This window comes from Centropristis striata, chromosome 13, assembly GCF_030273125.1.
Source record: "Centropristis striata isolate RG_2023a ecotype Rhode Island chromosome 13, C.striata_1.0, whole genome shotgun sequence".
Classification (NCBI taxonomy): Eukaryota; Metazoa; Chordata; class Actinopteri; order Perciformes; family Serranidae; genus Centropristis; species Centropristis striata.
The window spans coordinates 9,781,655-9,805,514 of NC_081529.1; the positions used below are offsets into that span (position 1 = coordinate 9,781,655).

General features: G+C 41.0%; 1 protein-coding gene across 2 annotated transcripts in view; it reads right to left on the minus strand.

Annotated features, from left to right (window-relative positions):
• Positions 1-23,860, minus strand: part of LOC131984173 (myosin-9-like) — a 44,450-nt gene that overhangs the window by 3,846 nt on the left and 16,744 nt on the right. Inside the window, exons 3-38 of one of the 2 annotated variants that reach the window (XM_059349066.1) lie at positions 22,848-23,004; positions 21,520-21,547; positions 20,798-20,891; positions 20,055-20,075; positions 18,891-18,983; positions 18,324-18,387; positions 18,104-18,202; positions 17,815-17,958; positions 16,751-16,846; positions 16,350-16,621; positions 14,634-14,807; positions 14,285-14,458; positions 13,036-13,150; positions 11,765-11,952; positions 10,430-10,551; positions 10,266-10,335; positions 10,022-10,182; positions 8,979-9,087; positions 8,724-8,855; positions 8,037-8,243; positions 7,812-7,949; positions 7,532-7,655; positions 5,785-5,956; positions 5,414-5,626; positions 5,167-5,311; positions 4,867-5,073; positions 4,607-4,711; positions 3,537-3,689; positions 3,158-3,406; positions 2,858-3,070; positions 2,548-2,760; positions 2,233-2,394; positions 1,985-2,113; positions 1,802-1,890; positions 1,579-1,702; positions 697-905 (exon numbers count right to left, since the gene is read on the minus strand). In XM_059349066.1, coding sequence (XP_059205049.1) covers positions 697-905; positions 1,579-1,702; positions 1,802-1,890; positions 1,985-2,113; positions 2,233-2,394; positions 2,548-2,760; positions 2,858-3,070; positions 3,158-3,406; positions 3,537-3,689; positions 4,607-4,711; positions 4,867-5,073; positions 5,167-5,311; positions 5,414-5,626; positions 5,785-5,956; positions 7,532-7,655; positions 7,812-7,949; positions 8,037-8,243; positions 8,724-8,855; positions 8,979-9,087; positions 10,022-10,182; positions 10,266-10,335; positions 10,430-10,551; positions 11,765-11,952; positions 13,036-13,150; positions 14,285-14,458; positions 14,634-14,807; positions 16,350-16,621; positions 16,751-16,846; positions 17,815-17,958; positions 18,104-18,202; positions 18,324-18,387; positions 18,891-18,983; positions 20,055-20,075; positions 20,798-20,891; positions 21,520-21,547; positions 22,848-23,004 — 5,165 coding nt within the window. The remainder of the gene's footprint in view (positions 1-696; positions 906-1,578; positions 1,703-1,801; positions 1,891-1,984; positions 2,114-2,232; positions 2,395-2,547; positions 2,761-2,857; positions 3,071-3,157; positions 3,407-3,536; positions 3,690-4,606; positions 4,712-4,866; positions 5,074-5,166; positions 5,312-5,413; positions 5,627-5,784; positions 5,957-7,531; positions 7,656-7,811; positions 7,950-8,036; positions 8,244-8,723; positions 8,856-8,978; positions 9,088-10,021; positions 10,183-10,265; positions 10,336-10,429; positions 10,552-11,764; positions 11,953-13,035; positions 13,151-14,284; positions 14,459-14,633; positions 14,808-16,349; positions 16,622-16,750; positions 16,847-17,814; positions 17,959-18,103; positions 18,203-18,323; positions 18,388-18,890; positions 18,984-20,054; positions 20,076-20,797; positions 20,892-21,519; positions 21,548-22,847; positions 23,005-23,860) is intronic. The other variant, XM_059349067.1, reaches the window with a different exon arrangement.

A 23,860-nucleotide genomic window follows, 5' to 3' on the forward strand; every position in this document is an offset into this window, starting at 1 on the left:
CTGCATAGCATCATATCTGCTTCTGGCAAATTGAAGACTGCACCTTACCTCCCTTTCTTGCCTATGTTTACATTATATCGTATATATTTTTCTTTACATTTACTTGCCCATGCATGTTTATGTTTATATTGTATATTTTTACATTTTATATATATTTTATTTATTGTCACACTGCTTTTTGGAGTCAGCTCTCAAATCTCATTGTACATGAGTATAGTGAAGGCAGTCTATTCTATTAAATGTGCAGCATTGCTTGCGAAAATCCACGGCCCGGCGCCTTAAACTTCTAAATTTTAAAATTTTGCCAACTTCCTCTAGTTTTGAGTTGCTGATTTCTGACAAAATCATATTAAGAAATGCTCATTGTGACCTATTAGTAATGTGTGGTGTGTGTGTGTGTGTGTGTGTGTGTGTGGTAGGCTAGTTTAGACTTATTAGGCCATTGTATCTTCAGTGTAGGGCTAAGAAATACAGTTTGTGGCTCCATTCCAACATTTTTCCTCTTTTTGGCCAACAATGTCTCTTTTGTTAGTAAAGGTTGCCAACCCCTGCTCTACATTATCTAAAAAAATGCTCCCTTACAAATTTAGTCCTGCATTCAAAATACCACTCAAGTGTTACTCAGGAATCAACACCTCTGTTTCTTATTGAGGTCTTTCCATAATGCAGTTTAAATGTCATGGCTGAGGCTTTCACCTGGTCTCCATGTCGAGCTGTTCCTCCAGCGCAGCGATCTTTCCCTCCAGAGCGGCCATGTTGGCCTTGTACTTGGACTTGACAGTTCCCTCCAGCTCCTGCAGCTTCAGCTTCAGCTCCTTGTTCTGACGCTCCAGCTGGCAGCGAGCTCCTTCCACACGCTGGCAAGTACTGCGCTCCGCTGTCAGCTCCACATTCATCTGGTCAGACTAGATTAAAAAAAAAAAGTTTGTATGATGAGCAATTCACTACAGCTGGGCTTTGATTGATATCTTTAGTTGAACTTAACCCTCGAGGCACCTTTGGGACCAAACGTGCACATTCAGCTAATTTTATGTTTTTGATTTCTCAATATATCGGTCAGTTTAAAGGCTAATTGTATGAAACTTGGCCAGGGTTTGTTTTTTATTATAATTTTAAAAAATCCTCTTTTGCAAGGTGAATAGAATAGGAGATATGCATAACACTCACACTTTGACCCTTAAGGCCCGTTTTGGTCCCATTGACCTTGCATAATGCATGGCAATGATTATTGACCTAGTCAAGGCTGTAATAACCTCACCCAAAATATTCCACTGTGCACCTTATTTTTGAAAATATTGCATATTTTGTGTCTTTGCCCTTGAAAAAATCAGGGGTTCTTATGACAAAAATGGCATTAAAACATCAAAATAGAAGAAAAAAAGAAAAAAAATGTACATCTATGTTAGGTCTGAAGCTGCTAAAAGGTTTGATGCAGTGAAATTGAAAAAAATATTTATGTATCACATTTTTATGACACTTGAATGAGAGGCACTGTTTCGGGACCTTAAGGTGTAAAGTGTAAAGTGATTTTAAAGAGGCCTCGAGGATTAAAATCTGCTCTATAGTCATGTGACAGACCTGCAGCATTGCTTTCTTCAGCCGGTCGTTGGTCAGCTCAGTGTTGCACTGCTCCTCCTCCAGCTCCTCCTCCAGCTGAGCGATGCGAGCCTCCAGCCTCCTCCTCTCCTCTGCAACTTGAGCACTGAGAGGAAAAAGGAAAGTGGGAAGGAAATAAAAGTGGTCAACGACATGGGCTTTAACACTGTTGTGATATTTGACTGGAGTTTGGCAGATATCTTACTTCTTGGTGGCCTGGTTGTTAATCTCATCCTGCAGTTCGTCTCTCTCCTGCTGGGCCTGTCTCTTTACTCTCTCTGCAGCCGCCAGCTCCTGCACATGGACCAAGGAGAAAAGAGCCATTAGATTCAGTTTGCAACAGCGGCGGGGGGATAGAGCGGAGAGATGGAGAGATGTGCATGCCGACCTCCTGCATCTGGAGCATTTCAGCCTCCATGCCCTTCAGCTTCTTCTCGGTCTCCTTGCTCTGAGCGAGGATCTCCTCTCTGGACATGCGAGTATCCTCCAGCTCCCGGAGGAGATCCTTCATCTGGGCCTGTGGAGTCAAAGGAGTCAGTCAAACTGAGAAAACTACTCACTGTCTTTTTAAACACTTTTAGTTGATGTGGATGTAGCATTTTTATTGTTTTAAAGGCATTTCAACAGCTGACTCACTTGGATTTTCTTCAGGTGTTTGAGCGCCTCGTCGCGGTTCTTGTTGGCCATGTCGATGCCAGACTCCAGCTCCTTCAGGTCCAGCTCCAGCTTCTTGCGAGCGGCCACGGCTGCAGAGCGCTGCTTCCTCTCATCCTCCAGCTCCATCTCCATCTCCCGCACCTGATGGATGCACATTTCATTTAAGCCACGTCCAATTACCAACACAACCAGGAAACTGCATCTGCATATTTAAACCCTCTTTTGGGGCTTTTTAATTTATAAAAAATAGGATGCAGAGGACAAGATTAGCATCAGTTTATATCCTATTGGTACCTGTTTGACCAGTGCCCTCTTCTTCTCCTCGCCCATCTCATCCCGTCCTGCCAGGTCTCTCTCATACTGGGCCTTCATGGCCTGCATGTTGACCTCCAGACGCAGCTTAGCGTCCTCTGTGGCCTGCAGCTCGTCCTCCAGCTCCTCCAGCTGAGTCTTCATCTCCTCCAGCTGCTGCTCCGTCGCACGTTTAGACTTCTCCAACTCGTGGACCTACAGAACAGAAATGATGAGTTAGGATGAGAATAAGGGTATGAAAAGACCACACGGGCACAAATAGACCTCTGAAAGCACATTTTTCCACACTTACATTCTTGCCAACATCGTCCTGAGAAGACACAAGATCCTCCATTTCTGCCCGCAGCAGTTTGTTGTTGCGGTCCATTTCCTCCTTGACGTCCATCAGAGAGTCCAGCTCGCGGGTCAAAGCCAGGGCCCGGGTCTCCTTTTCACGGGCCTCAGCCTCAGCTCGGTCACGCTCCTCTGCATAGCGGGCAGAAATGTTCTTCTCCTCCGCCAGCATCTAGAAAGTCAGGAAGACATGTCAAATCCCAATTCTGATATTCAAGTCTATAAAGATCACCACACACACACACACACGCTATCTCACCTGGTCAAACTTCTTCTGTTTCTTCTCCAGGTTGGAGACGATCTGTCGGAGGTGGTCCTGGTCTACCAGCAGGTCGTCCAGCTCTTGCTGGAGACGTGTCTTGGTCTTGTCCAACTTCTCGTAAGCAGAGCATTTCTCCTCCAGGCGCTGGGTAATTCCCTCCATGTCCCTCTGAAGCCTCTTCTTCCCCTCCTCAGCGCTCTCCAGACAGCCTGCATCCTGCTCCACCTTCTTCTTCATTTCCACAAGCTGAAAGGAAAGAAAGGTGGTGTCACTGCTGTGAGGTAGACGTGTGATGCATCAAATATGTGAGGTAGCAATAGAACAAGTTTGTAATCTACAGGTCCGAGGGACATGAGGGTCATGGGTTCCTTCTTACCTGAGCCTGGACTGTCATAAGCTGCTTCTCTACATTTCTCTTGGCTTCTTCTTCTTCCTCCAGCTGTTCTCTCAGGTTGTTCTGTTCGTCCTCCAGCTGGCGCAGACGAGTGCTATGGGACAGTTTCTGGCGTGTCTCTTCCTGGAGTAGTTCCTGTTGGAAGCATGGGCACAAAAAGCTGAATTATATGTAGCAGACCGTTTGATACTACCAAAGATTTTGACTTTCCTAAACAGCTTAAAGAAGTGTATCAATTTCTTATAATTCTGGTGAGGAAAGCCAGCATGGTGAATAGGGATGGGGATGACCCTCCTTCTAAAATCTCTTAAGTTAAAAGGACTCTAGAAAGAATATGACACTTCACTCTTTTCTTTTTCTGCGTGGATAATATCTGTGGACAAATGTCTGAATTGGGGACATCAGTCATGAATCGGATATATAATAATAATCATTTAATTTCACCATATTCAGTGTTTCCCCAATAACTGAACAGGCCCCGTAATGTTTTAGTGCCAAATATCCAGGGTCTCTGCTGCTGGGCTTTCCTTTTGGCTCACCTACTGAGGGAATCCTAGTTGATCTCTTTGCCTCCACTTAGTAATATGTAATATTGTCATGCAATAAACACTTCCCCGTATCCTACCGGTTATGAAACAGGCTCTGTAGTAAACGACACACTAACTTGCTGACAGGTTCTTTGTTTTTGTGTTAGATCCACTTTTTGGTGTGTACTGAGAGCCTTTTAAATGCTTTACTGTTCGTCAGCAACCATTAAATTACATATTTTCTGTGCATGGAAGAGCAGAATGTGTGGATTTCAAACAGTAACAGATGTATGTTAGGAATGGGAAGTGATAACAATAAATATCTGAAGAAACATAATAGTGTTAAATTTGAGAATTTGGTGGTGCAGAATGAGGTGAGCTGTCTCCCTGCAGGCCAGTGATGTGTACTGTAACCACAGTGGATCAAGGCAGGTTACAGCATCTCCAAATGTATAGAAAAGCCCTGAAGGAAGTGGTTGTTTTATTCAGCTGTAGACCACAGTAGTGTCTTCTCTGTCTGTGTACCTGAACATCGTGCAGCTGGGACTCCACAGTGGAGCAGTCCTTTGTTGCCTTGATGGACTTCCCCTCCACATCGCTCAGCAGAGTGTTAACATTCTCCAGTTCAGCCTGTGGACACAAGGCAACAAATTAACTAGTGAACAGAAACAACACATCATCTGATTAGTGTTCAAGTTGTATCGTCGCTTCTATAAACACAGCACTAATTAAAGAACAGGGACCTTCAGTCATATCAATGAAGAAGGAACAACAAAGAGTCGTACCTGCAGTTTTGTGAGTTTCTCTGCCTGTTCCAGCCTCTGGCGCTCACTCTCTGAATGCTTCAGCTGCAGCTCCTGGACAAGGCCTTCAGCCTTCTTCCTGCGATGCTCTGAGTCTCCCTTACCCTGCATCAGTGTCTGGATCTCAATAGCTAACTCATTCCTCTCAGACTCCAGAGCCTGCTTGGCCTTCTCCATGGACACTTTGTTCTGCAGGGGAGGAAGCATTAACGGTTAGTGCAGTCTGACAACAAGCGAGGAGAAATCAAAGTGGTTGGATAGAGGGCTGAGAAAGTTATTTACCCTCTTAGCCTGCTCCAGCTGCTCATTGAGCTCGTCAAAGGCCTGGCCGTGTTTCTGTCTCATCTCAGCCAGCTGGTGTTCGTGGACTCTGGCCTCCTCATCCAGAGTCTTTTTAAGATGCGTCACCTCTGTCTCACGCTTGGCCCTGGGGAGGAAGATCAGAGGTTCATCTCCTTGTATGTAGATGTAAACTCAACCTATTCCATTACTTTAAGTGTTGGAGTTCCCTCTAGACCAGTATCTCTACCTGAGTTCTTGCTGAGCGGCAGTGGAGTCCAGAGTGTCCTCCAGCTCGGTCTTCAGAGCCTCCAGCTCTTCTCCCAGGTCCCTGCGGTGTTTCTCTGCCTTGGTGCGGGCCTGCCTCTCCAGCTCCAGATCCTCCTGCAGTTCAGAGAGCTGAGCCTCCATCTCACGGATCTTTTTCTGGGCCAGGTTCTTCTGCGCCGCTTCCTCCTCGATCCTGAAAGGAGAAATGAGTCAGCAAAAATAAGTCAAAGGAGAAAAAGGAAGGGGAAGTTTTCCTTTGATTACAATAACCTGAAATACTACTACTGACTGATGAGCTGAGTATAGTGCAACAATGTCTAAAAACACTGAGCAGTGGAGTCCCATACAGACCTGGCCAGAGCTGCCTGGAGCTCTTCCTCCTTCTTGGCTAGCTGGGCACGGAGCTCAGCAATCTGGGCCTGCAGCTCAGCAATCTGGTCATGTATCTCGTTGAAGTCGCCATCCAGCTTGCGTCGGTTCTTTTCCAGCTCTTGGCGAATCTTCTCCTCTCTGCGCAGGCGGTCTGACAGAAGAAGAATAAATATGAGATTATAAGGAGGGGAAAAAAAGAAAGAAAAAGAGATGCAGAAAGTCTGAAACTGTAAGAATGCCTGGGCTGCAGTCGAATAGTCAAAGAAATACATCCCATGTCTTTCTGAAACACTTTTACTTCACCTTGATGGGAAAGATGTGAAGGAGAATTCAAGAGAAACCCATTACACTCACACTCTGCTACGTGATTATGCAGTGGTTAATAATATTATTAATTCTAATAACACTATTTGTATAGCATCCCTTAAACTACAGGTAACACAGCTGAAGGTGATTACCAGTAAAGAAATTACAAAAACCAAGTGCTTCACATGAAAATGGAAGGAAAATGAAATAAATAAAATAATAAAACAGGGATAGAATGCCATAATTGGATCCAATGTCATTTCTACACTTAGAAAAATCAAGTACAGTATTAGGGGGTGCTCCAGCTAATTTTTTTTAATAAAACTTGGAATCCCATTCTTTCCTTAATCGATTCCTTTCCGATGATTAAGATAGATGGTTCTAATTAAGATGAACTGAACTTTTTTGCCCCCCAGTCAGGATTGTGAAAGAGGCCTGTAATTGTTGTTGTTTTGATGATATGGTGGTCGAACTCTAGGCACAATATATACAAGTTGTTATAGTCAATTTTTGTTTGGTTTTTCCAAGTGTTCTGGATCCCTCCTGTAAATGTCCCTTTTTAGTTTTTGTATCTGTATTTTCTTTGAGGGGGAGGGAGTTGGGTTTGCTCATTATTAGTATTACTCATTGCATTTTGCTTATATTATGTGAATGTGATTCTCCTGGTGGGGTGGGCTACTAAAAGGGGGTAAAATGGGTGAAATGTATCCTTACTGATTGAACATGTATTGTATCTTGATAACCCAATAAAGATATTTATGGGGAAAAAAAAGAATGTCTATATATATATATATATATATATATATATATAATTATTATTTATTTATTTATTGGTTATTGTTTATTTGGCCACTGTTCACCCCTTCTGTTTTTCTTTGAGGGGGAGAGAGTTGTATTTGCTCATTATCATTACTATTTATTGTTTTTTGCTTATTTTATGTGAATGTGACTCTCTAGTTGGGGGTGGAGGGTTCTAAAAGGGGGAAAAATGGGTGAATTGTACCCTTACTGATTGAATATGTATTATGTCCTGACAACCCAATAAAGATATATATGAAAAAAAAAAAAAAAAGTATAGGGTCCCAGGAACAAAAGTGAAACCAAATGGTTGTCACATTGACAATGGTTGCTCACAGTCACCACAATTGTCATGTTATCCACATGATCACAACTATGATTATATGACAATGTTAGATTTATGTGAAATAAGCATCATATGATAAAGGAGATAAGATAAAGATAAGATAAGCACTAAAGCACTCGACCAGCTCTTATCACAGCTGCTTTGTCTGGGTCATTTCACCATCACTATTTCAGTTAGGAACTTTACTAACCAACAAATACTATTCGACAGCAGCCCTCATCTTATGTCCAATCTAGATGTAGAAAACTTTTTGTCCCTATTGTGTTCTTTTCCTACCCTCCAGGTCTGTGATCATGGCTTCATGTTTGGTCTTGAGTTTCTGCAGGCTCTTGGATTTCTCCTCCTCCTCGGCCAGGTTGGTGGTGAACTCAGAAATCCTCTCCTCCATCAGCTTCTTCTCCTGCATTCACAAAAAGTGAGTAAACGGTAAACGGTTTGTCTTTTCAGAGTATATTAGCAGAGAGTGTTAATCTAAATGAAGTAGCAGCGTAAGGAGCAATCCAGTTGACCGATCTCAGTGTCCCATCATGCTGGTTTTAGTGCTTTTCATCCTAACCTTGTTTAATTTGTTGTTCTGGTCATCTAGAACCATGACGTCCTCTTCTATCTTCTTCATCTTGGCCTCCAGGGTGACCTTCTCCAGCTGAAGCTTCTGTCTGGCTGCTTCCTCCTCATCCAGCTGCTGCTCCAAGTCCTGGGAGCAGAGAAACGGCAGCAGGGTTGGTAAGGTAAATCAAATACCATCTAATCTAACATGTTTGAATTAGTGAAGGGAACTCACTCCGATATTTTGCTGCATCTTCTTTTTCTCAGTCAAGAGCTGAGAGGCACGCTCTTCCTCCTCCTCCACGCGGGCCTCCAGGTCGTGGAGGATCTCCTCCAGCTCCTGCTTCCTGGCAGCCAGACGGGCTCTCATCTCCTCGGCCTCAGCACAGAGCTCTGTTTCTGCCTGGAGCTGCTCCTGCAGGGCCATCTTCTCAGCACTCAGCTGTAAGCAGCAAACACATCACTCACATATTGCACACATTTAACTAAACACCGACCGTTGCACTCTTACAATGAACGGCGCCTGGCTCTGCCACCTGTTCGGCCAAGGCAATCCAAACTCTTTGCATTTCTTGTTCCCCGTTGGTGGAACAAACTACCAGTTCCTCTCTACCTTTAAAAAAACTCCTGAAGACCCAGCTCTTCAGAGAGCATCTTCTCTCCTAGCACCACACCACAACTCTACTCCTTAAAGAATCCTCACTAGCACTTATTGCTGCACTAATGGCTCTTATCGCACTATACCTTGATTGTTCCCCTTTTTTCCTGTAAGTCACTTTGGATAAAAGCGTCTGCTAAATGACTAAATGTAAATGTAAGAGTAAACGGCACTTTGCAGGATGCTTCTTCGACACTTCATATCACTTCCCTGACATGGAAAAGAAAAGACACTTAACAGAGAGAATTGTTTCTTAAAGTTTACCTGATGCTGTTTCTCCTCCAACTCCTGCAGCTGCTGCTCAGCATACAAATGCTTCTCCTTCACCTTCAGCAGCTCGTCATCCTTGGCCTGCATCTCCTCCTCCTGCCTGCTGACCTGCAGCAGAGGCTTCACCTGAGGACAGAATGGTAGGAATAAGGGAAGTTAAAAAAGGACAAAATAGGGGTAAAAGGCTAGAATGTGAAATATACAGTGAACTAAATGTTGGCTAAGATGTTGAAGGAGACTGAGGTTCACCTTGGTGAAGAGCCTCCACCACTGCCAGTTCCTGAGTTTAAGATAAGCGGCACAGTTTCTCTGGATCACCTTCATGGCAGTCAGCTGCTGCTGTCTCTTGGCAAAAGCCCTATGAAGCAATTACAGACAGACTTAGACAACAGAACTTTATTCAATGCAGTTCAAAGCAAAAAAATTAAAGACAAGCAATACCCTTTTATCTATAAATAAAAGTAAAACTTGGATATTTTTTACAACATTTTGTTAAGAAGTAAAGTATGCAAGGGACAATGAATTAATATAACACAAAAGTTCAAATTTGAAATAAAAAACATGACAATTTATCCAATCTTTCCAATTTTCACCCCTGTGACCGGCTTTTAACAGGTAAAATGTGAGGAATGCTTCTGTCAGTAAAATAACCAAATGGAAGCTTAAAATCCTCAAAATGAATTTTTTTCTCTGCTCATTTAAAAATGTTGCTAAAAATAAATTGTTTACACTAACCACATCCTGTATAAAACGTTAAATTCTGCGCTTCTCAGAACAACTGTGAAGCTATGAATGACTCTGCTGAGGCTTACGATCACGTGACAGAAATGTAAAAAATAGGAAATGCGGCTATTTAAATAGGTAAATAGAATATACGTATAGCATGTGGAGCCCCATTTACATATAGATGTCTTATATGCTACTGTTAACACATGAAGGAGTTTGAAATACCTTGAATATAAAGATTCTATTTTATTCAATTTTTTTAATTATTATTTCTTTTATTATTCTTTGCATTTTAACCGTCTTATACTTCACAATAGCACATAGCGGAGTTCTCCCTACTTCTAGCCATGATTCTGTCATTTCCATAGAGTTGCAGGACTTATTATTGCAGTAAAAATGAGGCCACAGTGAGTAACATGTGACAGGAGCAAAAAAGGCTTTAAACTTCTCAGTGTTCAGAGGGTTAAATGTCCTCAAATTCTGCTCTACACTTCGTTTTCAGCAGCTTCTAAGCAGGACCCTGCAGACAGAGAAGTCATAGAAAGTGCTTATTTGATTTTTCTTACTTGCGGGCCACGTAGCCTCTGCACCAGGCCTGGAAACTGATGATGATGTCGGTGATCTTCATGTCCCTTTCCTCCTCCAGGTGAGCGAGGACTCCTGCTCTGAAGAAGACTTTGCTCTGGCCGATACGGTACAGGTTGGGATCCAGCTCCAGACTTTGGATCTGACAGGACACATGATGATCAGTCAAACTGCAGAGGGACTTGTTATTCTGGAGCTTAGCTAGAATTTTATAGAGCTCCTTACCATGAGCACACAGGCCTGCTTTCCATCCATGAAGCCCTTGGGGATGGCGTTGGGAGTGAGGATTTCATACCTTGAATAGAGGCACACAATAGGACTTTAGTTTTTCTACACACACACCTGCCAGAGAACAAGACAAACTGGGAACAGTGTTATTATTCTGTTACCTCTGTCTGAACTCCTGGAAGACGATGCGGTTGGGGAAGCCCTGTCTGCAGATACGGATCCCCTCCAGTACACCATTGCACCTCAGCTGGTCCAGAACCAGGTGGGGGTCCAATTTACCAGCCTGAGGAAGGACAACATTTGCTAATTAGCAGTGTGACATAATAGAGAGAACAGCATTGGTTTCCCCGCCAGTTCCAGGAACTATAGAACCAGAGGAACTAAACTAAAAACCCAAAAAATCCATTTTGCACATTTCTAATTGTGTTTCCACCACATCTAAATCTCAGATTGAAGTTTCAAAAGCTGCTCTCGTTTTAAAATTAAAATCAGTTAATAATAAAAATAGCTAGGGTTGTCTTGACTAAGGTTTTTTTCTCCCTGATCCAAATTATTTAATATACAGTCATGTAAAAAATTAGACCACCCTTGTTTTCTTCAATTTATTTTTTATTTTAATGCCTGGTACAACTAAAGGTACATTTGTTTGTCTAACCATTTTCCATGGTTTTCTTGATAATGATTTTGGTTGTTATCAAGAAAACCATGGAAAATGGCTAGACATCAGCTCTAAAATGAAACTCTTATGAGCAATTTTTGTCGTTATCATTTGAGGCACTAATATGAATAAGAAATTGAAGAAAAAAGGGTAGTCTTCTATTTTTTTTCCTATGACTGTAGAGCGGGGATAGACAACTTAAATGCTGGAGGGGGCCACAATTTTTCATGGACACTACCACAGGGCCACATATAGGACCGTGCACTTAACCAGATATGATGAAACTGCAATTTTAAATATGTTAACAGTGCAGTAACTTAACATATTTCATGCTCAAATGCATGTTTAACAGTATAAATAGGAATACAAAAGGCAAATAAAAAATAACCACTTACTGTGATTTCTTTTTTTTTTTCAGTGCAAGAACAGCAGACTAACATTAATTGCAAGAAGTAATTTTGTGCATTTTCACACTGCACTTGCTCAAATGCATGTAATTGTACTGAGGGCCACTTCAAGTTAGGGTGCGGGCCGTATGCGGCCCCCGGGCCTCCAGTTGCCAATCCCTGCTCTAGAGTATACGAGGCCCAATGTACATGCTTGACAATAAAATAGCTATACATTGCATTAATATCTTTCTATTTGTAGGTGTGTTTTAAACATAAATAACCAATCAGAAAATGTCCACGCCCAGTCTGATTTGTATTTGTGAAAAAAGTGGTACGCAAGTTGCCGTAAGGGTCTTTCAGTCCATAGTTCCTTCAGTCAAAATGCAGGTTCAGTTCTTATGGTAGAAATCCCCAATAGACACTAATAGATGCTATTATTTCTCAGGTACCTTTTTCTCGTGGTTGGGAATGATGCAGCGGACAAAGTTGGGGTTTGTGTTCCTCAAAGTAGCCATGAGCTTGGACAACTGCTCCTTGTACAGCTGGCCCACTGTGCGGAACATGCCCTTGCGAGTCTTAAAACCGCCGGACATATCGGACATGCTCGTGACCTTATCCATACCAACAATGCGGTCAACTGAAAGAAGACACAATAGAGAGAAACAGATAGAAAAGAGACATTATGCACTGTAAGATTTGAATTTAAATCATTTGAATATTTAACCAGGCAAACTCAAACCAAATGCATGTCACAAGAAAGAATGAGTGACCGTTGTCTCTCCACTTCCTCCTGGTAAACATACACCAGGAGAGAGTAGAGGCGCTTCATAAAACCAGGACCAGTGAAACACCACACAAACACCAAGTGGATGCTGAGGGGAAACGGGAATCAGGAGTTGGATGACAGAGAGGAGTGAAGCGTGGAGAGATGACACACCATAAACAGATACAAAACTCAGTGCAGTGAATGAAGGGGCTGGTCAGCTGTTAATGCTGACAGTTTGTAGCCGTCTGAGTGAAAACTATGTGTTTAATGGTTCAACGAAATATGTCAAGAAGGTGGCAGACTTTGGTGGTTGCAGTGGGCATGTATTTCTGTGGTGACAACAAAAACCAAACCAAACCCATGCAGTATATACCCATCGCTGCAGTACCCATGACCAACACCAGGAGTCCCCAAACAACACTATTACACAGAGGGAGAAAAGGAGAGTTCAATGACAGAGCAACAAGTGGGAAGAAGGTTTTGTTACTGCACACACACACAGTTGGTTTAAGACACCAAAAACAGCTGACAAAATCTTGAAAAAACAAGAGAATGAATGGAGGACAGAGAGGATTCATGGTGGAAATAAGCATGTTTAAACAGACAGCAGGAATAAGAGTGGAAAGACTTAAATGAATAAGAAACCTAATCACCTGAGTCAGAGTGTAGAATAGGAAAACGCTGATAAAAATAGGCTCTCTGACAATTCTGTACCTCTGAGACCCAGTAAAAGAAAGCATGACAGACAAAAAGGGGCCGTACAGAGGAAGAAATGGATGGAAACACCACATGGGATTTGAGAAGGTAAAAACAAAGGTCCAGGCACCAGACAATAAAAGAGAAAGAAAGCACTATGAAATGCAAAACACAAACATGAAGTATATTCCCACATCAAGCACTGCGCCCAGAAGGAGCAGTGATTCCTGGGTTACTGTGACATCTGCCTCCACTCACCGTCCTTCCAGAGCTCAGAGACAAACTTGTCAGTGGACTGGTTGAGCAGTGAAGCCACGTTGTCGTTCAAGGGGTCCATGTTCTTCATCAGCCACTCGTCTGCCTTGTAGTCCACCTGAGCAGTAACATTAGAGAGGGATTGTCAAGGTATTTTCACCTTAAAAATGACAAAATTGTTCAAATTCTGGAAGAGATTCTTTCTTACAGGATACCCAAGGACCCCCGAATCATGTAGCTGGGCTTGACTCTAGACAGGACTATTCAAAAGACGGACTTGTACCTCTTCAAAATACTGATCCTGGCATGTAAAAAGGCCAGAACAAGAAACTGGCTTGACTTGACCCTCTAAGCCAGGGGCCTCAAACTGGCGGCCCGCGGTCCAATTGCGGCCCTCGTGACAATATTTTGTGGCCCCCACCTTGATATGAAAGTTTAATGTGAGTTTTATATGAATGGCACTTTAACGTGTTGTGTGTGGAAGGTCCTTTTAATTACCTTTTTTGGTAATTTTTTCTTTTAAAAATATATATCTATTTTGTGTCTTTTTAAAATAATTTTGTGTGTCTTTTTTAAATAATTTTGTGTGTCTTTTGGTAATTCTGTGTCTTTTTTGGGTAATTTTGTGTCTTTTTAAAAAAAATTTGGGACTTTTTGGTAATTCTGTGTAATTTTGTGTCTTTTTTTAAGTAATTAAGTGTCTTTTTTTGGTCATTTTGTGTCTTTTTTAAGTAATTTCGTTTTTTTTCTGTCATTTTGTGTGTTTTTTTGGTCATTTTGATACTGCCTCAAGCGGCCCCCAGGTAACTTGAGTTTGAGACCCCTGCTCTAAGCCCAACACAATGACTGGATATTGTTGAGGAGATCTACTCGATGGAAAGACTGACATTATCTCAGAATGAAAGCAGGGACCCTGGACCAACGGTGGAATAAATGGACTGTGTACACGAAAAAAGCTGGGTCAATTACTGAGTAGACCGAATGGACAATGATAAAAGCTGCAACTAGAGTGGCGTGCCCCACTCCTACCCTTTTTATTTTTATTTTAACTTAAGTTTACGTTATTTTAATCTATTTTGTTACTTTGCTTTCTTCTTTACCTTTCCTATTTGTTTGGACATTTGTATGTTTTTGTCTATGAGTAAAATGCAAAATAAATAAAAAGTAAAAAAATAAAATAAAAAAAATTACAAAATTACAAATAAGGCAGAGGAGATGTGTCAAACAGCATGTATCATAATAAACGATTTACCTTGCCAGCATAATGGATGACACAGAAGTCAGCTTCATCCTTCAGTTTCTTGGGCTTGAAGAACTTGGGGTGATTGCCCTGCTCCGACAGGACCTTCTCCACAAAGCTCTTGTCTGTGGCTTTGGGGAACCAGCACTCCTCATCCAGCAGAGCGAGGATACCAGGGGGACTGGCCTGCATACAGGAGAGAGAGTGCAGATGTTAAAGCAGGAACTAGAGAGGCTCTGAAGTACTTAACACAGTGGATTAACAAAGAAGTACAAAAAAAATAGGGACAGTCGATCAGAAATAATGCCAGATTACATAAAGAATTTAAAGCTTGACGGTTGAATACGCTTTTCAAACTCACAGGTTTCTCAATGAGCTCGATGCAGGGCTGCAGGTCCAGGCCGAAGTCGATGAAGCTCCACTCGATGCCCTCCCTCTGGTACTCCTCCTGCTCCAGGATGAACATGGTGTGGTTGAAGAGCTGCTGCAGCTTCTCGTTGGTGTAGTTGATACACAGCTGCTCAAAGGAGTTCAGCTGGGGGACACAAGCAAAGAAAGGGTTAACAATACAGTTCATCAACACTTACACCTGGAAGAGACTGGAAGAGATTATAGAGATAAAAAGTTGTTACTTATACTTCTGGTGGCAAGCAAAAAAAACTATCTCAAGAAGGTGGTTAAAACAAGACCCACCTACAATAGGAGAATGATTAGATGTGGTCCATGATATATATACAATGGAAAAGTTATCCTACTCCCTCAAAATCCAGACTGCCACATTTTCTAGAATATGGTCTAAATGGACTGGATATGTTGATCATATAGGCCTAAAATCAGATTTTGTTTGAGTCGTTTTTTTTGTTTTGTTTTAATAGTCTATGTATATGCATTTCCCTTTTTCTTTACTTATTTTCTTTCAGAGAATTAAAGTGAAACTCCCCCTTATGTTCAAATTGTTCATACTGTTAATACATAAAAATGTTTAAAAAAATTGGGCCTGGGAAGAAAACTGATGATATATAACTATGGATACAGATGGGAAATCCTGATGGTTATCTTTTCTATGATTTAGTTTTCTTTTCCTTTTCTTTGCTTTTCCTATGTATCAGGAACCTGTAAATCTAAGAAATTATGTTTTGTTTTATTTTTAAAAAGGAAAAATATACTACATTGTATGAAACCTGTTGGCCTCAATAAAGATAAAATTAAAAAAAATAAAGAATACAGTTCATCAATAGAAAAAACAAAAAAAACTAGGGCCGGGACTTTAACGAGTTAATTAAGATGAATCAATTACACAAAAATTAACGCGTTAAAAAATTGACGCATTTTAATCGCACTTATTTTTGCACCGCGGAACGTTTCTCACTGGATGAGTTTCAGGCGGACCGATTATACTGGAGCACCAACTAGCGTTCATGAGTTCAGACAACAACAAACCACAGTGAACATGAAGGAAGAAGCTGATGAGACGCTTTGGTTGGCCCCGTGGATGATGGGACATTTTGTTACTAAAAACCAACGGATGGAAGCGTTGATAAGAGCATGGTTGTGTTGCTATGCAACAAGGAATTCACATATTACCGCAGCACATCCAGCCTCAAGTATCAACTCAATGCAAAACATATAGCAGCTAGCGGCTAGTGTGGTAGCTAGCGTGGATTGTGTTTTACTTAAAAAACCAAAGTATTATAGTTTACAGAAGGTCTACCTACCTATAGGCTACCTGAATTTCTGAAATGTACTATATTCCTAAATATGCTATTGCTACACTTAATGGCAAAAATTGCACTGGTCTGTTGGACTTGAACAAAAATAAAACAATATTTTTGTTGCTTAAGCTTATGTATTCAGTCATTATTCAATGGTATACTAAACATCCATGTGAAAAAATTACTTCTCACTGTTCTCAGGTCAAATATTTATATGTGATTAAAATGCGATTAATTTCGATTAATTAATTACAAAGCCTCCAATTAATTAGATACATTTTTTTAATCGAGTCCCAGCCCTAAAAAAAAAACATGTTTCTACATTTACTTCATACTGCACCGTCAAGTCTGCCTCAATGAGTTACCTCAAAGATTTCAAATCCAGCGATATCTAGGATGCCGATGAAGGAGGCTCCCTGCCTCTTGGTCTTGTCCAGAGCCTTGTTGATCCTCATGACGAGCCAGCGGAACATCCTCTCATAGGTGGCCTTGGCTAAGGCCTCCACGGCGAACTCTGCCTGCTCCTGGGTCTGAGCCTTCTGGACGTAGTCTCTGCCCACCTTGATCCTGGGAGACAGGATGGCCCTGGTGAAGTCTGTCACGTTCATGCCCATGAGGTGGCTCACCTTCTGGGCCGCTGGTGTAGAAGGAAACGGGAGGAAGAAAGTGAGCAACATAGAGGAGAGGTAAATAAAATAAATAACTGCAGGATCATCATCAACTTTGACACACTAAGCCAACCGATTCAGGTCAGGGTCTGACATACCGGTGTTGTCGGGCATGGAGGCCTGGTCTGTGTGGCGCTCCTTCTTGAAGGTCATGTTCCCCAGCTGCAGCACAGAGGCCACCACCTTCAACAAGCCTGCACAAAAAAAGAAAAAAAAATTGTTTTTATTTTGTAATTCCTCCGTTATTACCTCCCCTCCCCCAATTTCTTTCAAATAATATTTATTTATCACTACTTTTATCATCATATTTAGTTATTTTTAGGGCTGGGACTCGATTAAAAAAATGAATCTAATTATTTAGAGGCTTTGTAATTAATCGAAATTAATCGCATTTTAATCACATATAAATATTTGACCTGAGAACAGTGAGAAGTAATTTTTTTCACATGGATTTTTAGTAAACCATTGAATAATGACTGAATACATAAGCTTAAGCAACTAAAATATTGTTTATTTTTGTTCAAGTCCAACAGACCAGTGCAATTTTTGCCATTAAGAACAGCAATAGCATATTTAGAAATATAGTACATTTCAGAAATTCAGGTAGCCTATAGGTAGGTAGACCTTCTGTAAACTATAATACTTTATGATATGTGAATTCCTTGTTGCATAGCAACACAACCATGCTCTTATCGACGCTTCCATCCGTTGGTTTTTTGTAACAAAATGTCCCATCATCCACGGGGCCAACCAAAGCGTCTCATCAGCTTCTTCCTTCATGTTCACTGTGGTTTGTTGTTGTCTGAACTCATGAACGCTAGTTGGTGCTCCAGTATAATTGGTCCGCCTTAAACTCATCCAGTGATAAACGTTCCGCGGTGCAAAAATAAGTGCGTCAATTTTTTTTTTTACGCATTAATTTTTGTGTAATTAATTAATCTTAATTAACTCGTTAAAGTCCCGGCCCTAGTTATTTTGTCCCCTCACACACACACTCACAAACATGCAACTACTATCACTATAAATTCACCCTTTTTAAATATTTTTTGTACAAATGTGGCTTGTTTTTTTGTTTTTTCAGTTTGTTAATATATGCATCATTAAGTTCTGTACGTCTCCTTTTCTCCTTTGTCTGTTTTTGGGTGTCTACCGTCTGCCTTACCTATCTGCTCGTCCTCTGGGATACTCATGATCCTAAAGGCCTCCAGGGTCTCTTGGAACAGGTCCTTGTCCTGCTGGCCAGGAATTGTGACGTTCCCGTTGGAAAGGAAGCGGTAGTTGTTGTAATTTTCAAGGAGGAGTTCATCTGAGAGAAAAAGGATGGTCAGAGTGAGTTAAATGGCAAAAGAGAAGTGAAAAATCTTCACAGTAAAATACAGAACCCCTCTGCAAACCCATTAGAAATCTTAACTACATATTACAAACAGAGAAGTAGGCAACATGTTGCTTACCGCGCAGTTTATCTCCGGCCCCTGTGAGCAAGTAGTAGAAGACATGGAAGGTCCTCTCCTCTTTGGCCTGGCGAATGGCACGGGATTTCTCCAACAAGTCTGTGGGTCAATCTGTCAAGGCATGTTTTCTGATACTACCATGGCTACACTACTAGATTACTACATTATCAGATTGTGTTCTGCAGTGAGACAAGGTCAAAAATCTTGCAGTGAAGGATACAAGTTTCAATATTGGCACCAACGATGTAACCATTGACATCAAAGTTGATCCGGATGAATTTTCCCTAGAGGGAAAAAAAAACAAAAAAACCCATGAACATTTAAGAAAGAAATGTTGAAAAGTCCAACAGTAAATAAATACAGAGTCAGAACTAGGGATGGCTGTGGGAAAAACCCACCAACTCGAGCATCTATAAAGTTAACAACCAATTAATCGATTAATCGTTATGATTTTATAAATACTGTATAATATGTATAAAAAGTATGCATACATGGGCAAAATAAAGGATATCTATATATACAGTACTATGCAAAAGCCTGTTTTGATAACAGACGGTTTATTTTGAAAGGACAAAAATACTTCCTGTTGACCTTAAAACTAAATCAAGGTGATACTATAAAGATAACGTCAAGGAGTTCAATGTTTTAGTGAAAATAAAAAATTATAAATTCACAGATCTATTAAAAATCCCCCGTGATCAACCAAATTCTTAATGACCGTTAATCGATCATCAATTAGTTATTCCCATCCCTAATCTGAATCACAAGATGTTGCATGATGTCTTACAAATCGGGAAGAGTTGTCATTTTTGACTGTCTTGGCATTTCCGAAGGCTTCGAGGATGGGATTAGCCTGCAGCAGCTGCTTCTCCAGCTCCCCCTGATGGAAATGTAGAGAACAGCAAGGCAAAAATATAAAGTACACTTTCCATTTTCCCACCAGCAAACCAGGATAGTCCTCAGCCATGGATTTAGATCCAACAACACTGATGTATCGTGAGAAGCTCATTATAGTCTGCTATTAATTTACTAGAGTGTTACGTCATTGTCAGAAACTGATTGGTTTGCTTCCATTTTAAATAAATATGCTGACATATTGGTATGTGTTTATACTTACGTCTGGGGAGAAGGGGGGTGGGAGGGGGGGCATGGAGTGTACGAAACATTTAAACATAAAGTGATAAGAGGAGGGATACCATATATGCACACCAGCAACACACACAAACATCGCACCCAAGCATCTTCCCCACACAAAACATCATGTTAGTGCCCAAATCTGAAAACACCCAGAGACCCTGTGACCCTCATCAGTAACCCGTCACCTGTTAAGAACAATCCAATTAACCCCAGGCACGAAACAAACAAACAAACGGCCATTTTTAGCTTCCATACAACTTTAAACTTCTTTCTTCAGGCTGTACTGGCTTGCTTTTACTATTTTTTTCCTCTTAAAGAAGCAAAATGTATCTTTTTCTGAAATATAGTTAAGGATTACTGGCTCAAGGTCCTGGATTATCAGTATATTTCACACTAACCTGCCTGAGCTATTTTTTTATGCAAAAAAGACAAAAGCAAAGTCAAACTCTGGGCTCCGGTGCACAGACGTTAGCATTACAAATAATGAAAAATTCAACCAGACAAATATAGAAATACAACTATTAGACCAAAAATTGCTGTGTTTTTTCAGCAGTGACCCCTCCCTCTTATCCTTCTATTGTCTGGCTGAATTTTTCACAGGAACACAAACGGCTGCCACTGATCTGCAAACAAACTTCCTCCCTGCTTCCTATTGGCCGGCAAGACACGTCACCTCTGCCCTTAATACAAAGTGACTCCCACGAAAGTGCTCTCCAGCGAGGGGGAAAAGAGAGGATGAAGGGGTGAGGGTGGGGGGGAGGTGGAGGAGGAAGGTGATGACAGAAGCAGGTGGGGAGGAAGAGAGTTAACTCACATGTGACAGGATCGAGCTGTTCTGTTGATGGGAAGAGAGAAATACAACAACCTCAAAAAAAGGGATGATAGATGTGGTTTTCATCAAACCCCACTATGTGGCTTTCAGCAGCATCTATCATAAAGACGGCAGGCCAGATAACAGGAGTGCAGGTTTTATAGCTGTGCAGTCTGACGTAATGCTTGACTGCTACATGGTAGTTTTATTTCTGATGAGAAGGTGCAGTAAAGTCAACAATGTGATTACATCATACTTGAAGTCAGGCCTCTGGTCTTTATAAAAAGTCCTTTAAAACTGCACTACTGTTTCTCTGTGCCTGCAGTGCTATTATCTTGATTGCCAACCATTTTTCTTTGATGGTAGTTCTTTTCTGTACCACAGAAAGAGTTTGTCTACTGCAGAAAATAAGCGGTTTGAACACAACAATGTGATGATGGATTAACAATCATGTACACAATCAAGTGCGCATACACACACTGATACAAGACAGTCACAAATGAAAAAGGAGGTTGTTCAAGTGTGGAAAGAGGGATAGGAAAATGTTGTTCCTGGAAGATGAAAGCACTGGAGTGAATTAGGGATTGTGTCTCACCTGAAAAATGAATAAAATTAAAAGCAACAGTAGGATGTGAAGTGAGAGGTAAGGTTGAAAGATAGAGAGGTGTGACTGGAGGATGTATAATAAAAAAGTAATGGAGGAAGGTTCTGAGGGATGAACTGTGGGGATCGGAGGCAGGACTGACCTGATCTTTCTTGGTCTTGTGAGAGGAGGCCACGTGAGCCAGATACTGGATGACCTTCTTGGTGTTCTCCGTCTTGCCAGCACCAGATTCTCCTCTGTGAGACAAACACAGAGAATACAGAGTCAAAACATAGGAGGATCTTAAAAAAAACAATAAAAACAATAAATTAAAAAAACAGCACCAATCAAGACTTGATTAAAATAATATGATTAAAATTATGTAAAGAGCCACACAGATTTGTCTGGCAGAAGATTTTATCTGCACCTTTTCGGATTATTAAAGGACATATCGTGTCTGTCGATACGAGTGTATGCTCCAGTATAAAACTTTGTTTTTTTTGTTTTTTTTTACAGAAAAATAAAATACAAACTACAGTGCTTGGGTATATTTATAAGTGGTGTTATCCATTCATTTTATTTATTCTTTATTGAAATGTTCAGCAACTTACTGATACTGAACAATAAGAGGTTTATGTTTATTTAGCTATTTATCTTTTTTTTTATCATGTCAGCAGTGGATAGATACTGAACATACAGTGCCATTTTGCATCTTTTTAAAATAATTTTAAATAAATATATTAGTCTGCAGTTAATCAAAACTAAACACACAGTGCTATTCAACTATTTATTTTTATTTATTAGTCATTCATTCTTCACATAGGCTAGGCTCTAAGTAATTCTGCTACTCTTATGTCTGAGGTGTGTGTGGACATTGTAACTTACGTGCAAAGAATGGACTGGTCTTCACGATCTGCAGGAAAGATGCACACATGTTAATCAGCCTCTGCAGAACAACTATGCTGCATATTCTAAGTGAGCCTATGCTATCACCACAGTGCATACAGTTATGCTGTCAGTATAACAGGAAGTACATTAACCATAGACAGGAAATCCATATCCGGCTTCCTGTGACTGGAAAGAGCTGCTGCTCGGTTTCAAGCTAACCAGTTAATTACCCTTACCCTCCCGTAATGTGGTCTGAACATTCTGCTGCAGCCAAACATGGAGGAAAGGAGCCAAGATGGGACGGATGGGGAGTTGTTTTATGGGTGGTGTGCATGACAGACATCGCACCAGGAAAAGAGGCCTAAAATGGGGCTGTGGAGCCAATTTAAGAGTGCATACAGGAGGTGGACTAAAGAAACACATTACAAATACAATATCCTGGCAGGATGTGCCAACTATTTGCTTGTAATGTTCAGCTTTTGTTGTAAATGTTTATTCAAGTCACAAAACACTGCATATTTAGGTGGTGTGGCAAGGGTAAAAGTTTAAAAAAAGCAGCATGACGTGTGTCAAACACAGGAAATCTGCATCAGCAAAGCACGAGCAGCACTCAACAGGATATGTTTATCAACTTAATCACTCTTAAAAAATGCAATTAAACCATATCAGACTTAAGAACAAACTTAACAACCATTCCCAAAAATGTGACAAATAAGCTGTGTGGGAGACACACGTACCACTATTTTTAAATACAACCTTTCTTGGCTAGAAGTGAGAGCATCTGGTGTTTTCTGAGGCCAGTGGGGCGAGTAAATCATATTGTCTTCCATTTGAAGGCCCAAACTCAATATATAAAACTACTCCCATGCAGCTCATTTCATTTTTTAGAGCGGTTACTGACACAAATAAACTGCCTATATTACAGTATCTACCCATACAACTGTGTCTCTGAGGAGCCTTACAGTTTACAGCTCTGTGCGGTGCCACTCAGAGAACAGTAGCTTCATTGACAATGTGATCTTAAAGGGACCCATATTACAAGCTCGGGGCTGCTGGAATAACTAGCAACGGGTTGAATCAGGGCAAAACAAAGTACATTATGTTGGCCAGGAGAGTTTAAAGGGACAGAGAGTGTTTGACATATAGGCTGTTAAAGATGTCTGCCTTCTCTGGAAATATAATGGAACTAGATACTCGGTTTGTGGTGCTACAACTGCCAAAAACATGCATGAAAATACTGTTGAGAGACTCGGCAGCAATGTCTCTTTCTATGAATCATGACTGAAGATAATCCACAGAGTTTTACAGTGGGGACGGTGACTTACCCTGCATCATGCTTCTGTAAGACGTGTCAGTGATGGCGTAGATGTGAGGCGGCATCTCGTGCCTCTTCTTGCCCTTGTACATGTCAACAATCTCCTCTGAGTAGATGGGCAGGTTCTTGTAGGGGTTTATGACGACACAGAAGAGACCAGAGTATGTCTGCAGGACAGATAGAGGTGGCATTTAAAACAGCTGCACTTGAACGTGGATTAAGAAGAAGTGGAGGTACGAGAGGAAAAAGGAGTTTTGGTGTTAAATGGGAAAGATAAATCTATTTTACGTTAAATCCTAGACACTGGACAAGATCCATTTCCATTCCAGCTTGGAGATTTACTACATCACCGTCATAACAGTAATCTATGTTTTGTTTTTTTTCCCCCCCTAAAATCAGTATCAATCACAAAAATCCCAGGCTGGGTTTTAGAGTCTAGTTGATACCTACAGTCATGGAAAAAGTATTAGACGATTTCTTGTTCATTTTAATGCCTGGTACAACTAAAGGTACATTTGTTTGGACAAATATAATGATAACAACGAATAGCTCATAAGAGTTTAATTTAAGAGCTGATATCTATTATCCATGGTTTTCTTAATAATTAGGAAACAAATGTACCTTTACTTGTAACCAGGCATTAAAATGAAGAAATTAAAGAAAACAGTGGTCTGAGAATCTTTTCCATGACTGTATATGTCTTTGGTAGGCCAATATCAACTGATATTATCAGCTGACTGATATACCTGTCGGGTCTAATTGGCAAGTCTCCATTTATTGTGCAGGCATCATTTCATATGCTAAGTGGTGCAGTAAAATAGAGAAGTTGTACTTGGCACTGAATCAATAATCAGTCCCATCCCCCATCAAGACTGAGCTGACGGTTTCTCATGAACTCTGATTTGCTACCCTCCTGTATCATTATGTAATCTCAACCCCACCCTGCTGCTGCAAGCTGCAACTGATGATTGGCCTAGGCTCTGTAAAACTACAGCTACTTGACAGGTTAGCCAAGTCATATCT